This window comes from Ochotona curzoniae, unplaced genomic scaffold (genome assembly GCF_017591425.1).
Source record: "Ochotona curzoniae isolate NIBS_2020 unplaced genomic scaffold, NIBS_Ocur_1.0 contig_64, whole genome shotgun sequence".
Lineage (NCBI taxonomy): Eukaryota > Metazoa > Chordata > Mammalia > Lagomorpha > Ochotonidae > Ochotona > Ochotona curzoniae.
In genome coordinates this window covers 39,390,172-39,404,492 of record NW_024466502.1, presented here as the reverse complement: position 1 = coordinate 39,404,492, position 14,321 = coordinate 39,390,172, and the positions used below count along the sequence as shown (strand labels likewise).

The window sequence follows — 14,321 nt, the reverse complement described above, 5'->3', positions numbered from 1 at the left end:
TCTGTGTGGGTTTTGTCCCCACCCTCTGCTGTTCTGTTTTTTCCCCAAAATTATGCTTAGAGACTCAAACATCACAGCTTTTCCTCTCTTGGAGTCCCACCCCTGGATGCTGCACTGGCAACAGGTTTCTGACTTCAGCAAGTCTTGAGTTGCTCCCTGCCTTGCCCGTGTGGAAATTCTTCTTTCACGTGACACAAGCACCAAGGTCACCTTGCATCATTGCTGTTTTACCCTGTCTTCCTTAGAGTCCCTGAGCTGGATTCCAGCTCCCTGCTAGCGTAGACCCTACGAGGCCGAGGCCGTTCAAGTGATTGGCCTCCTGTGGTGCATGTGGGTGACCTGGGCTTCCAGCTAGCAGCCCTGGCTGTAAGGGACATTGGGGAGTGAAGCAGTGAATGGAAAACATGATCTTTAAAAAAAAAACTATCATCTGAATTGAAATATAATTAGAAAAATAACAAAAATAAAAGGAGGCTTACAAAACAGATTTCAGTTCAAATTTTATTTGTATACAAAAATATATTATAATGGGAAAAGCTTATCACTATTTCCAACTCTATATAATTAATTACAAATATTTTCATAAAAGCACTTTAAGTTATAGGAAAGCCATGTTTTAAAACACAATATTAGGCTGGATCAAGTGTTCTAACATGCTGCAAGCAGGTAAACAAAGTCAGTTTCACCCGGGCCAGGAGAGGGGTGCAAGGGCTGACTTGGAGGTGAAGTCATCTCACCCGCTCTGCCACCGTCCCTGGAGCTGGCTCTCCCAGGCTCTCCTGGCTCCCTGGCGCTCCTCTTTGATGACACGAGAGCCAGAACTCCTTGCTTCACATACCTGTTCACAAGAAGAGGGAAGGTTAGCCGCCCGCCCCAGTCCTCAGTTCTAACCACATTACGCAGCCGCACACATCAAAGCCCCACGGCTAATGGCAAGCCTCCCACGCATGCGTGTCTGAATTAGTGGCACAACAGGGCGGCTCCCCGCAACTTCCATGATGCAGATGGGCTCATTCCATGGGTCAGACACAAACTGCTGCAACTGAACTCATTATGATCAAAACAGGATTCGGGCTTTGGCTGGAGGAAGACCCAGCACATAAGAAACGGAATAAGCAGCTCTGGGGGTTAACAGGAACTTTCTCCCTGTTCCTAAAGTTTGACTGAAAGAATGGTAAGAGTTATTCTTAAGTAAGTGCCATTGGAGCTACTCTGGGATTTTACCCAGCCAGTTAGCACAGTCTAGTGCAGGAGTATTTCTTAGGAGAAATTAACCCTTTCCTTGAAAAATGAAAGGACCAGAAGCTCAAGTTGCTTGTCCTGGCTCTCGGTTCTATTCTGAAGCAGATTATGTAAATGTGTAGTTCAGGGCCCTTCATCCAAACCCACTGCAGTTAGGATCTTCACTCCTCAACATTCTTGATCACCCCTTCCTGTTATGCCCACCTGCTGTGTGTTTAATCCAGGCCAGTTAGTAAACATCGTGGCTCTTTGGTGACCAGGTCTCCCCCATCAACACCCAGTTCTTAAGGCTTCCCCAGGTCTCTGAGTCCCAGCTGGGGAAATTCCTCTGGCCCCTGGGATGGAAGCCCCTGGCTCGTTGGAGTGAGGCAGATGTGATCAAGGGGCTCGTTTGGTCTCTGAACAGCCTGGCAGGCCAGCACCATGGGAAAGCCGCTCCCTCCCGGCTCCGGAACAAAGTGCCATTGTTCACCAGCGACCTGCTCCGCCTGCTCAGAGGGGCCCACAGTCTGCTGCAAGGCGGGCTCAGCCTCCAGTTTTTCTTCCCGAGCTTTGGGGCCCTGTTTCGAAGCCTTAAGAAGCCTTATGATGTAACTCCCCACCCTGTGCAAGTGGGTGAGTGTGACCACACTTCATCAGAGGCGTCAGTTGGTTTTCTGTTGGATACCCTTCCATGCCAGGCGTGTACTCACTTGCTAATGTTCTGTCCAGATCGGCAATGAAGTCTTCCAGCTCCTTTGTGTCTCCTAATTTGGCTGTAAAACAGGAGGGCAGAGTTCAGTTTCCATATCAATGAAAGCCCCAGACCCCATGTCGAGTTTTCCAGGGTCAGGGAATGGGTGTTTCCTATGGAAGGGTACCCATCCCCAGTGCCTGCCTCTCTGTTTAGCTAGAGGAAATTTTTCAACTCCTAAAGACCCGGTCTCAACCGCTCATTCTTTATTTTTTTTCAAGACTTATTCATTTTTATTGAAAAGGCAAATGTACAGAGAGCTGATCTGAAGCCAGGAGCCAGCCAGCAGCATCTTCTCAGTCTCCCATGTGGGTATGGGCCCGAGGCTTTGGCCCATCCTCTGCTAATTTCCCAGGCCACAGGTAAGAAGCTGGATTAGAAGTAGAGCAGACTGGACTTGAATTGGCCTTCAAATAGAATGTGGGCATTTGCAGGCAAAGGATTAGCCAACTGAGCCAGCACACCAGCCCCTCAATCCCTCTTTTTTTTTTTAAGATTTACTTTATTTTTATTGGAAAGTCAAATATACAGAGAGGAGAGACGGAGAGGAAGATGTTCCGTCCAATGATTCACTCCCCAAGCAGCTGCAATGGTTAGAGCTAAACTGATGCAAAGGCAGGAGGCCGGAGCCTCCTCCAGGTCTCCCACACAGGTGCAGGGTCCCAAGGCTTTGGGCCGTCCTCGTCTGCTTTCCCAGGCCACAAGCAGGAGCTAGATGGGAAGCGGGGCTATTGGGATTAGACCTGGTGCCCATATGGGATCCTGGCATGTTTAAGGCAAGGACTTTTGCTGCTAGGCTACCATGCCAAGTCAATCCCTCTTTCTCCCACCACCCTCTGCAAACCTCCCCCATGAGAGCGGGGGGGGGGGGGGGGGGGGGGGGTTGGGAGGATGGAGTTCCAGGTGCCTGGGATTTGAGTTGTCCATAAGAAGTAGTTGGCCTGGCAGGGTATGGAATGGCTGGCCATACCTGCCTGCTGTGTCACAGATTCGTGCTTCATCCTCCCAAACAAAACAGTGGGCCTCAGAATTCCTGCGCCAGGAAATGAAGCCACCACCCCTGGCCAGGGGAAGGTGACAGAGGCTTCTGTTTCTTCCTTCACATCTTACTCTATTCTCCATAACCCATCATGTGTGCCTTTCCTGAAGCACATGGCTGCATATTCTTATGAATTTAACCCCCTCCCATATAAATGGCTCCTTGTAGGTATCCCAATCAGTCTGCCATGCCAAACGTTCTCTGCCCTCTTTAATTCCTCGGTCTGGAGGATCAGGGAGCCAAGCAAGGCACAGCTTCCAGCACTCTCCAGGCTGCGCTGCCTCCGAAGGCCAGAGCGCTAGCCGCTGCCGGAGATGAGGGAGCCTGGCAAGCAGCGGGCTTCCTTCTGGCTGCTCAGAGCGCTGTGTGGACAGGAGAATTTAAAATGTCTCTTTTGAGAAAAACAGAGGTTCTGTCTTAATGCAAGAGTAAAAAAAACCAATGGAATCTGCATATTTCTTTTTTTTAAAGGATGTTCCATTTTTATTGCATTCTGCAATTATTTTTAGCAAGTATAACTTTCTAAGGGAAAAAAAAAAAGAAAAGAAAACCTTCCTTTTGTTTTCAAAAGGGCGCTTGTCCAGCACAGCAGAACATTCAGCTCTCTGGCCGTAAACACTTGGCCCCTTTGAAAAACCAAGAAACTGCTCGTGCATCGTTAAAACCTTTTTGGGTCTAAGAATATCACAGCAGAGACAAGTAGGAGCTCCTATTTGGACTTGTGTTGGATCACTACTTGAATCACAATGACCGCCCCAGCCAATGGCTAAATCGGTCACCTCCAAGCAATTGGCTAGATCCCTAATACAATAAAAATGAAATTCTAAAAACAAATCCACTCCCAGCAGAGCAGCTTGTTTTCAATTCTAGAACCCATCAGGGTGGAAGGAACCCTGAGAAGTTCTGTCACTTGGCACAGGGGTGATGACCACACATAAGAAAGAACAATCTAGAGCCTGCCAGGCCTATTTCGCCCTGGCGATTCAGGTCGTCTGTCCCCAAGCAGTCTGGTTTCATTTTCGCACTGGGCAGAAATCTTGAGAAATAACAAATTCTTATCTGTTTGCTTTGCACATGTGGGAAAGACTGGCCAGCAAAAGGGGAAACAAATTAAAAAAAAAAAAAAAAAGAAAACCTCACATTCCAACTTAGGAGCTTACCTCTCCGAGGAGGGACAGTGGGAGAGAGCGGGGCGGGGCCGGCGTCTGTCGGGGAATTCAGCTTTTCGTCACTGAAGCTGAAGCTGTTCCTGTACAGCGAATCTGCACCTTTTGAGCAAAGAGAACGCACTCGTTAGAGGGAGCACGCAAGAGCAGACACACTTGGCAGTCATGCTCGGCTGTGAGCCAGCAGGTGCCGGCTCTGAAAGCAGCAAAAGCTGCACATTCTACAGTCAAGAACACCCAGGAGGCTCTGCCTTGCATCTTTCTGCTCCCAAATGACTTGAGACTGGGGAGTGTACACATACACACATGTCACTGACCAAGCACACGCAAGTCCTGCACAACCCGCCCAGACTCCCTGCCAGCACACCTGTGCCTACCAGGCAGCATCGAAGGCACAGCCGACCCAACTGCTGCTTCATGACGGCAGTGAGATTTGATTCTCCTGATTTAAGGAATATATTTTCATTGATGTGAAAGACAAAGAGACACAGAGACACAGAGAAATGAGACAGGGATCTTCCATCTGCTAGTTCACTCCCCGCAAATGTCTGCAACAGCCAGGACTGGGCCAGGCTGAAGCCAGGAGCTCAGAATTCCACCTGGAGCTCCCACCAAGGATGGGCGGTGACCCAAGGAAATGAGCCATCACCTGCAGCCTGCTCAGGGTGTGCCTGAGCAGGAAGCCAGCACTAGAGCCTGGCATGCAGGAAGCCCAGGCGGTGCTGCTATCACAGCACCAAAATTTTATCCTTTAAAAAAATCCCTTTATTTGAAAGAGTTACAAAGAGAGGGACAAAGAGAGAGAGATCCTTCTTCTGCTGGTTTGCTCCCCAGAAGGGCACAAGAGCCAGAGCTGGGCCAGTCCAACGTTGTGAGCCAGGAGCTTCCTCTCTCAGTCTCCCACATGGGTGCAGGTGCCCAAGGACTTGAGCCATCCTCTGCAGTTTCCCAAGGTCACAAGCAGGGAGCACTATCACAAGTGGCATCCATATGGGATGCCAGCACCACAGGCAGAGGATTGGCCTGCTCTATCACTGAGCTGGCCCTCTAAACTTTTCTCAATTTTCTTTTCACATGAACTGTCTGCTGTACCCTTGTATTAGTCACTTCGAGGGATTTTGCCACTCCTTCTGCTCTGATATTGCCCAAGACCAGAATGATAGCAAGCCAAGATCCTGGGTTAAAACCAGCAGCCCTCGGATGTCCTTGAGCAAGACAGTATCTTCAGGCCACAGCTTAGCCAGCCAAACAATGTACAAGTAGACAGAATATCCACGCAGATCCCTCCCAGCTCAGATACTCTGAGACTCTTTTTCTCTTGAATAGCACCAAGAGAAGGAAAGCAACCCAGGGACAGCCCCATGGTGCAGCCGCCATGCAGAGTGCTGCCAGCTGAGCCACACACAAAGGGCCCCAGGCAGCAGGCAGCGGAAGCAGGATGTGGCCACTAGGGTTGCGAGGGGAACCGGCTTTAGCAGAGCCCCAAGCCAGCCACGGGAATGCGACTCTGGAGAGCTTGCCAGTGACCCAAGAGCATTAGCAAGTTCTCTAGGTGAGGCCAGGCCCCCCCACTGCTCCCAGGCATTCCAGCACTAGAGCCCATGTGCCGTTGGGCCCTCCTGAGCTGCAGTGGCTGGCCTAAGTCACCGAAACCACCTGTGCACTATGTGATAGGCAGCAAGGCTTTCGCACATAAAATTTTTTGTTCCAGAGACAATCTGTCTTGGTCCCAAAAAGCAGAGTGGATGGCCCCCCACTTTAGGGTGGCTTCCTGGCCTACATTGTAGCTTGTCTGCTTTCCTCCAGGCTCCCCGGGACCCACTCCAGCTAAGGCCCCCTAAAAGGATCACTGTGGGGTTTCAGGACTTTAGCAATGCTGAAATACTGAGCCTTAAGACTTTTTATTTATGGAAAACTCCTACCCCACACACAGGGCAGGGGTCGTGCCTGGCACAGATGCACGATGAGTGCTCCTGCCTGTCACCCCACGGTAACCACGGGACTTGCCAAGCATGAGGAGGTGAGATAAGGTGAGGGCAGACCAAGGAGTCACGTGAAGCCGGTTACCAGCCAGAAGGAAGGGACACGTCCTTGGCACCTTATCTCAGGCTCTAAAGGACACTGGGAGCATAGGCCCCCGCCCACCAAAAGCTGCTTCTGAACTCTGGGGCCACCCCTGGTCTCTATCTCCGGAAGGCAGTGGGCACCTGGAGCGAGCTCCCATGCCACACCTCTCCCACGCCAGTAGGGCGTCTCCTACTACAGGGAAATTGGACAGCCATGTGTGCACACCCTCTGTTTACCTCACACAAGTGGATGAAACACTGGTGCATTTTCAAGAAAGGAGCAGTGTAGACATAGAAAAGGCCCATGCAGGGACTGGTGTTGAGGCACAGCAGGTAAAACCACCGCCTGTGATGGCAGCATCCCATACAAGTGCCTGTTCAAGTCCTGGCTACTCCACTTTCAATCCAGCTCCCTGCTAATGCTCCTGGGAAAGCAACAGAAAAAAATGGCTCAAACATTTGGGCCCCTGTACCAATATAGGAGCCTCAGAAGAGGCTTCTGGCTTTAGCCTGGCCCAGCCCCAGGCATTGCTGCCATCTGGGGAGTGAACCAGCAAGTTGTTCTCCCTCTCTGTATCTCTACATAACTCTTTCAAGTAAATAAATAAATAAATAAATCCATTAAAAGAAAAAAAAAAGGACCCTTACAGGTGGTGGGAAAGATGGCAGCAAAAAGACAATGTGATGAGACTCAGGATGAGCTTGAGGAGGCTCAGGTGGCTTGGGGAAACTGTGGGAACAAGCATGAGCCACCACTGTGGCTAACAGCACAATCCACCCTGAGCCTGTGGAGCCCAAATGCCTCCTCAATACAAGCACTTTCCCCAAAGTCAGAAAATATAAACAAACTGACTTCTCCTTGACAGATACAGACAGCTACAAACCCTCAGCGACTATCCCGCTGCTAATGAACGCATGCTACTTCCACAAGGAGGGAAGAAGAGCGAAAAACACCAGTTACAATATCTATATATAAACATGCACAGAGACACGCCAACACGGCGTCTGCTCACTTCCCTCCTCCCTGCCCCCAGCCACACACACACACCCAGCACACACCCTGGCTTGCTGCCAGGTTCCTTCTGCGCTCTCCTTCCAGAACGTGCACAGCCCAGGGCAGACCCGAGTCCAGGTTCCAAACTGCATAACCTTCAACCATCAAGAGGAAATGAACCACCCAGCATGTTGCACCAGCCCCTGCTGTGATGTGGTACCCATGTCATTCATGACACGTGCAAAAGCAGTGAGTTCCTGCCTCCTCCCCCGGGCTGTGTCTTGCTGCACAGCAAAATGGCCAAGAGAGGGCCATGTGGCCCTGTGTAAGTTCCTGACTCTAAGGAGAAAAATCACTCTGGCACCTGTTGTGTGATGCCTGTGGGTCTACCCATGTATCCTCAAGTCCCCAGCAAGAGGGAAGGGCAGAAGGACCAGGAGAGTGGAAACGTCATGGAACAGCCACAGCATCAAGGCTGGGGCCCAGGTTTGTTCCTCTCCCTCCCACGGTAGCGCAGCACTGAAGCTCCTCTCCACAGGCACTCCCCAGAACCTGCATCCCCAGAAAGGAGCTCCAACACAGAGCCCCAACCCTCACTCCTCTGCATCCTTTTCCCCAGTAGACCATCTTTCCATGAAATCTCATTAACAAACTGCAGTGAGCAAACTCTCACAGGGGCACAGAGTAGATGAATGGGTGAGCAGGGGTTCAACCTGGCCCTTCCCACGTCCCTGGATTTCTGTGCCTGGCTGAGTTATGGCTGATTTGTCTGATAAAACAGTGGTGTGTCATCAGCTGATAGCACAGTACTGCATTATCGACCACCCCAGTACCACATACTGCTATTCACAGGGACTCGGGGGACTCTTAACAGTGATGATTTGGGGATCCTGGGCAGGTGGTGAGGTTACATATTTCAGGGCCTTAAAACTTCTGCTTCAGGCAACCCTGAAGCCCTGTCTTGCAAGCAGCTCACATCCCACTTGGGAACATCCTTGGAAAAGGCCCCTTGATGTACTGCCACTAAGAATTTCAAATGCTGGGACCAGGTTTTCTAAAATGCCATCCAAGGGGGGTGGGGGGGAAAGCATGTTGAATGTGTAAGCTTCTAACTTCAGGAGCACTAAATGAGCTGCAGAAACTTAGCTAGAAAAACAGAGGCTTGTATAAAAGGTAGGGATTGTGTTTTCTTCTCTCTCCTCTCTCTTTCCCCCAGTCTGGAAGGTTGGGAGAAAGGTAATTTAGGGTTAGCACTGACAGGAAAACCACAGGCAGTAAACCTTGGCCAGAACTCCCATAAAGATAGAACAATCCCTTACACTCAAAGCAAGCAAACTACAGTAATTCATGGACAAAGACAAAGCCTGGAACCTGGGTCTCTGACCACAGGTGATGGTGGGGAGCAAGGAGGCGGCATGCAGCACAGGGTGACAGTGAAATGACACAAACCTCTCTTCTCCCTGTCCCCACCCAGGCCCAGCTCCCCACCTGGGACTGCTCCATCACACGTCACAGTGACTGACATCTGTCACCTACTAGGATTCCTCCTCCTGGCCTCACCATCTCATAGCTTGAGCAAACTCAGGTTCAGTCCCAGTGACTCCCAAGCCAGATCTCCACCCCCTGTCCTGCCTAGCTCCCTATCCTGCTGGTGCTCTGCGTCCATAATTGTCCGCATCTCAGGGCCCCACAGGAGTCTTAAGTCTTGCTCCTGCTACACCTGCCAGCTTCCCAGCCACCAAAAGGGGTCCCAGCATTTCCCAGCATCTCCCAGTAGCCCCGGCTCACACACACAGATGTGTCAAGTAGCAAATTATGTCCCTGTCAAAGGAAAACTGGTTTGTGACATCTTGGTACATCAGCACTCTAAGTTCACACCACCTGGTAAAGTTTGAGTGTCATAAACTTTTCATAAAGCCAATCAGTGAGAATATGTAAGAATCTAGATGTGAGTTTATAGTTTAGAAAATCCTGAAAAAAAATATAGTATAAGAATAAATTCAAAACAAAGATACTCACCATTTCTAAAACGCCTCAAAGGACCACACTTGGAAAACTCCCTGAGCTCCTAACTGCATCACCCTTCCACTGTGGATGCTGAAATATTATCTGCTGGGGAATCTGATGTTACCTGTTAGAATGCACATCTACACAACAGGAGCACTCCTTCTCTCCACTGCCACGCCATCCCAGTCCTTGGGTGAAGCACCTTCCCTGGCTACCTTGGTCCTCTCCACCAGGTGTGCTTGCAAGTGCATACAGGAAGGGTCCTCTCCTCATTGAACACCCATTCTTTTCTAATGAAATTGTCTCTATGCTTTAAAATCAAGCGACCTTAACTTTAGCTCTTAAATGAGATACAGAAATGTTCTTCCCAAATTAAGAATACCGTTTTGATCTGCCTTGAACAGCTGGAGCACGTGGCACATTGGGGGCCCCAGCTTCTCACCAAATACTCTCCTGTCGGCACTGGATCAACATCAGACCCCAGTGTGAGCATTCACATTCTCAAAAGCATCAGACAGACCAAATTCTTTCTTCCCAGTCATGAGCTTCAAGGTGTTTCTGACAGCGCTTCAGGTGGCATCCTTCCCATTGTACAAGCTAGACAAGCCCGGGTCCCCCCATCATGCAGGACCATGACAGGGCTCAGACCACCGCTGCAAAGAGACACCTTCAGACATAACCAGCCTCCGTCAGCACATCTGAGATCTGCAAGAACAGGATATCAGCCTACAGCCGAGGCCCCGGATCCCACTCCAGCCAGACATCCACAGTGAAAAAGTAAAGCCTTGGAGAGAAAGCCCGTGAGCTTCTGCTGCGTTGTCAGAAAGAAGGAGAGAACAGTGCTGATCAGAAAGGACTGCGGGAGGGACCCGACAGAACCTCCTGGGAACAGCAGAGATCACTAAGTCACAGAGAACAAGTCACAGTGGCGACGCCACACCACTGGCTGGGGCAGAAGCGGGCTGCTGTCCCTCCCATTACCGTGGTCCGCCCTCAGGGAGCTCCGTGGGGGGAGACTTGATGTCTCTCAAGCACATTCTTCCGCAGAAAAGCATTAGGCGGATACAAGACTGTAACAAATATGTGCACAGCTCCTGGCAGCAGTCAACAAGTATGTTGTAGGCATCCTTAAGTCTGCGTTCGGGACACACACAGCTCCTGCCAAGACTTTTCTACCCAGTCGTGTCAGAGGCAGACTGTATATTTAAAGACAGACGTCATCTGAGCCTTCTTTATACCTCACCCAGGACTCCTCTAACCACCAAGCCCAGGGTTAGTTTAACAGTTAACAAAAGCAGAAAGAAAAATACACTCATACACCCTAAGGGAAAAAAAACCCTGCAGGCTCCCTCAACCCACATCTCCCCTTAAACTGCTAGGAAAGCTTTTCTAGTGCCTCCTATCCCAACCCTCTGAAAACAGATCCCCGCTCTGAAATCCCACCCAGGGAAGCTGCTCCCAGCCCCACATGGGCCTGCTCTGCTGTCGCCTGGCTGAATGGGGCTGTGGTTTGGAAGAGGGAGCGGTTGTTGGCCATAAAGCAGCAGTGACAGAACCTCTCGGCTTGCTTTCCCTGCTCCCAAGAGACTTTGCATTTGATGGACCACTTGCTCCAAGCCACGGGAGAAGCAGATAGATTTTCCCTTTGGCCACTGATTGGTATTGAGACCAATTCCAAAAACGGTAAGGCATCTTGGGACATAGAAAAGGGCCGTTGTGCTCCTCAGGATCCCAGGCCCATCTCTCCCACCCCCAAAGCCACAGCGTGCTCCATTGCTCTGGCTGGGCTGCCAAGGAAACCCAGGTGAATTTAGGTTTTGGACTCCAACCCCAAGCGGGGCGGCGAGCCTCTTCAGTACCCTCCCAGGGATGCGGCTCTGATCCTCGCTGGTAACAGAGAAGAGTTCCAGGTTGCAAAACCAGGGAAATCCAGAGTCTAGGGTTGTGTGTAAGCTACCTGGAAATTAGGGACCCCAGAATCGCCTGGGAGAATTTTAAAAGGCCTTGGAAAAACAGTGAACAATCCAGGATGTGAAAAGCAGATGCTTAGGATTTGCCAAATTCGCTGTTTGACACTGTTAACAGGTTATCTCTTCTTTCAGGACATTGGACTTCCTGTAAGAGCTGGTTTGTTTTGTTTTGTTTTTGCAAGGTTGCTGAGGGCCAAGAGCCTCTCCAGTAGCTTCCAGTGTGAGAAAGGTCACCCCACCCCCGGCCCATCTGCCTTCCCACCTGGGTGCGCGCCTCGGCTGCCTGCAAGCACAAGGGCCCTTTCTATATGACTGTGGCTGAACCTCCCACCACCAGAGCCTCTTTCCAAACCGCATGCCATGGGGCAAGAGAGTCTGGGAGCTCGAGGCCAGAAGAAAGTGCACCAAGTTATTTCAAAAATTCCAAGAAGAACAGCTTAGGAAATAGCGCCTGGTTTCATAAACGGGTCAGGGCTGTGTCCGTCCCATTCCTGTGGCACTTGTTCCACACATTCATGGGGAGAGGTGAGGGAGGGAAAGAGCTAGTCCCGGGACTCCTGCAGGTGACAGTTGATCCAACTTGGCCCCAAAGAGCCTTCCCGGGTCTACTCTCCCTCTCCTCCCAGAGACCCTGTCACCGCTGCCCTCCCGGCTTCCAGAGAGGCAAAGCGAGGCCAAATCCTTACTCTCTGTGTCGCTGAAGCCACTGCTGTCGCTGACGCTGGCGCTGCTGCGCCGCTTCATGCGCTCCAGGTGCTCCTCGTAGTGGAAGTGGCGCTCGTGGAAGGGCGACGCGAAGTCAGCCAGCACCGCGTCAAACTCGCACAGCGCGTCCGTCAGGTCGGCGGCGGCCGCCGAGTCCAAAGCCGGGGCTGGAGACAGGGGAGCGGCGGGCTGGTTACCGGGGTCAGGGTGAGAGGAGCGGCGGTCTCTCCTCGGATCCTCCAGGAGGGGTCGTGGCCCTGCCCGAGAGCAGCCGCTGCCTCTCACTGCCTTCTCAACCGACCGCCCTCCAAAGCGTGTTCTACTATCAAACCCATTTTACAGATAAGGAAACTGAGCCTGAGCCAGGGGAGCCAGCCACCGTCCCTCCGGCCATGCCGCCTGCCCGTCCTGGCGCTCGCTGTTTGGGACGCGGGCGGGCTTGGAGGCGGCGGGGAGATGGGGGCGAGATGCGCCCGGACAGCCCGGCTCGGATCCCCAGCCCTGCTTGGGAAGACGGTAGCACCCGGAAGGCGCGGGTGAAGCTGGAGCAGGTCCCGGGCCGGGGGAAGATCGAAGGGCGCGCAGGTTAAGGTGGAGACTCGATCCCTCTCTTGTCCTACCCGCAAAGTGGAGCTCTAAGGAACCCTCGGGATGGTCGCACTCACCTGCTGCCACGGCGGCCGCGGAGCTGCCCTGTGCCGTGGGCGGCTTCATGGCTGAGTGCTGCGAGCCGGGGACGCCGAGCGAGGCCGAGGGCTCCGGGGTGGCTGGCGGCGCGCTCCGATCTGCCGGTGCGCTGGGCCCGGTGCTCGCGCTGCACGCCCGCCGCCCGTCGGCGCCGCCCTCTTATAGCCGCGCGCGGGGCGGGACCGCGGGTCTGTCCCCACCGCCCTCGGGGACGCCCCCGGACCCCGGGCTCCGCCCCGCCACGCGCCCGCCGGGAACCACGGAGCCTGGCAGCCCGGTGACCGCCCCAAATATTTACCCGCCTCTGGCTCCTTGCGCCCTGACTACCCGTCCCGCGGAAGTGGCTTGGGCGTCACCACAGCCCCAAAGGCTCTGCCGCTTCCCGCCGCGCGATCTGCAATCAAGCCCATTTCACAGATGAGGGAGTTGAGCCTGCGCCCAGGGAAGCCACCCGGCACCTGGAAGCAGCTCCGACCCTCCGCGAGCTTCAGTTTCCCCAGTCAAAGTGTGGGTGGAAAGAAGTGCAGCCCTACGGTCCCCAACCCCGGGCTTGTCGGGGGAAGTCGGGGTGGGGGCAGTGGGGAACCGACAGCCTGCGTGGGAGAGCTGGAGTGGAGTTCGGGTCCCCAACCGCCATACCACCCCACTTCCCACCCGATTCCACTGTGGACTTAAGAGGCTATGGGGCCCACGGGACACAAGGGGGGCAGGATGAGCCACTGTTCCTGTCCCAGAGCGCAGGGATTCCAGCCAGCCCCTACTTCATTCAGGAGAGATTTGTGCTTGAGCAGTGAGGAAGTAACTGCTTACACGCCATGCAGCCTGCACCGACACGCCACAGCAAGCGTCCTAGGTGTCATGCGGCCCAACCTAGCTGCCACTTTCCCCGGATGGTCATTTAGGTGAACACGAGGAGCCGTTCGTATCCAGTTTGCATTAGCAATGTCTCCAGTGACACGTGGCCAGCATCCAGTTGCCGTTAGCGCTGCGAGGATCTTGGGTCCCTCCTAACCCCAGGCTGGCCTCGGAGAGCCTACCTGGGTTATGGAGGGCCCAGACAGGCACCGGTTCCTGGTTCCTGCACCCAGTGCAGCCGGGAGAGCAAGGCCTACTGCCAAGGCACACACCGGTCCAGAAGTTTACCAGTTGCGTGGGGTACAGAACAACAGGTCTGTCTGGTTTCTGAGCCACTTTGGGCTCCACCACACCCTGCTTGCACCGTTTAGTGCTTAGTAGGGTGGGGGACCCAAACAACTGAGAGAAGGCGGGAGGCAGCTAAGCCTGGCACCTGCCAGTCTGTTGCTTCCTCATCTCTCCATCTCCCTCGGCCTTTGCTGTTTCTCCTCTTCCCCTCCTCCTCTTCTGCTTGCCCCTGATACCTTCTGGTGATGCTCTGTGGCCAACGGGGCAGTAGTCAGTCTGGGAGCTGAGGCCGAGATGCAAGGAGGTAGACCCCCTGCCCGGTTCTGTCCTGATGGTTCCAGGTTCCTCTCGGCTAGAGTCTAGCTCATCTGCCAATGCGTCTAGAAACAGCTCCACTTTCTAGCACCCAGCGCTGGAAGGTTGTTTGGCTCTTGTCAACCACATTTCCACTGTAGGGGAACCTGCTGGGCGAGAGGACCCAGATTCAGGTGCTCCCTCCTCTGGTATGGGTGCCAGTTTACTACTGCCCTCACTCTCTCCTCATTGTGAGTGTATTTTATTAGAGGATT

General features: G+C 53.0%; 1 protein-coding gene across 1 annotated transcript; it reads right to left on the bottom strand.

The window, feature by feature from the left end:
• Positions 1–487: 487 nt before the first annotated feature.
• On the bottom strand, positions 488–12,726 carry RGCC (regulator of cell cycle). The gene is made up of 5 exons (XM_040991346.1): positions 12,588–12,726; positions 11,904–12,089; positions 4,175–4,282; positions 1,935–1,997; positions 488–838 (listed from the first exon to the last, which is right to left on the bottom strand). The coding sequence occupies exons 1-5, from the start codon at positions 12,634–12,636 to the stop codon at positions 831–833; spliced, it is 414 nt and encodes a 137-aa protein (XP_040847280.1). The 5' UTR covers positions 12,637–12,726; the 3' UTR covers positions 488–830.
• Positions 12,727–14,321: the final 1,595 nt, after the last annotated feature.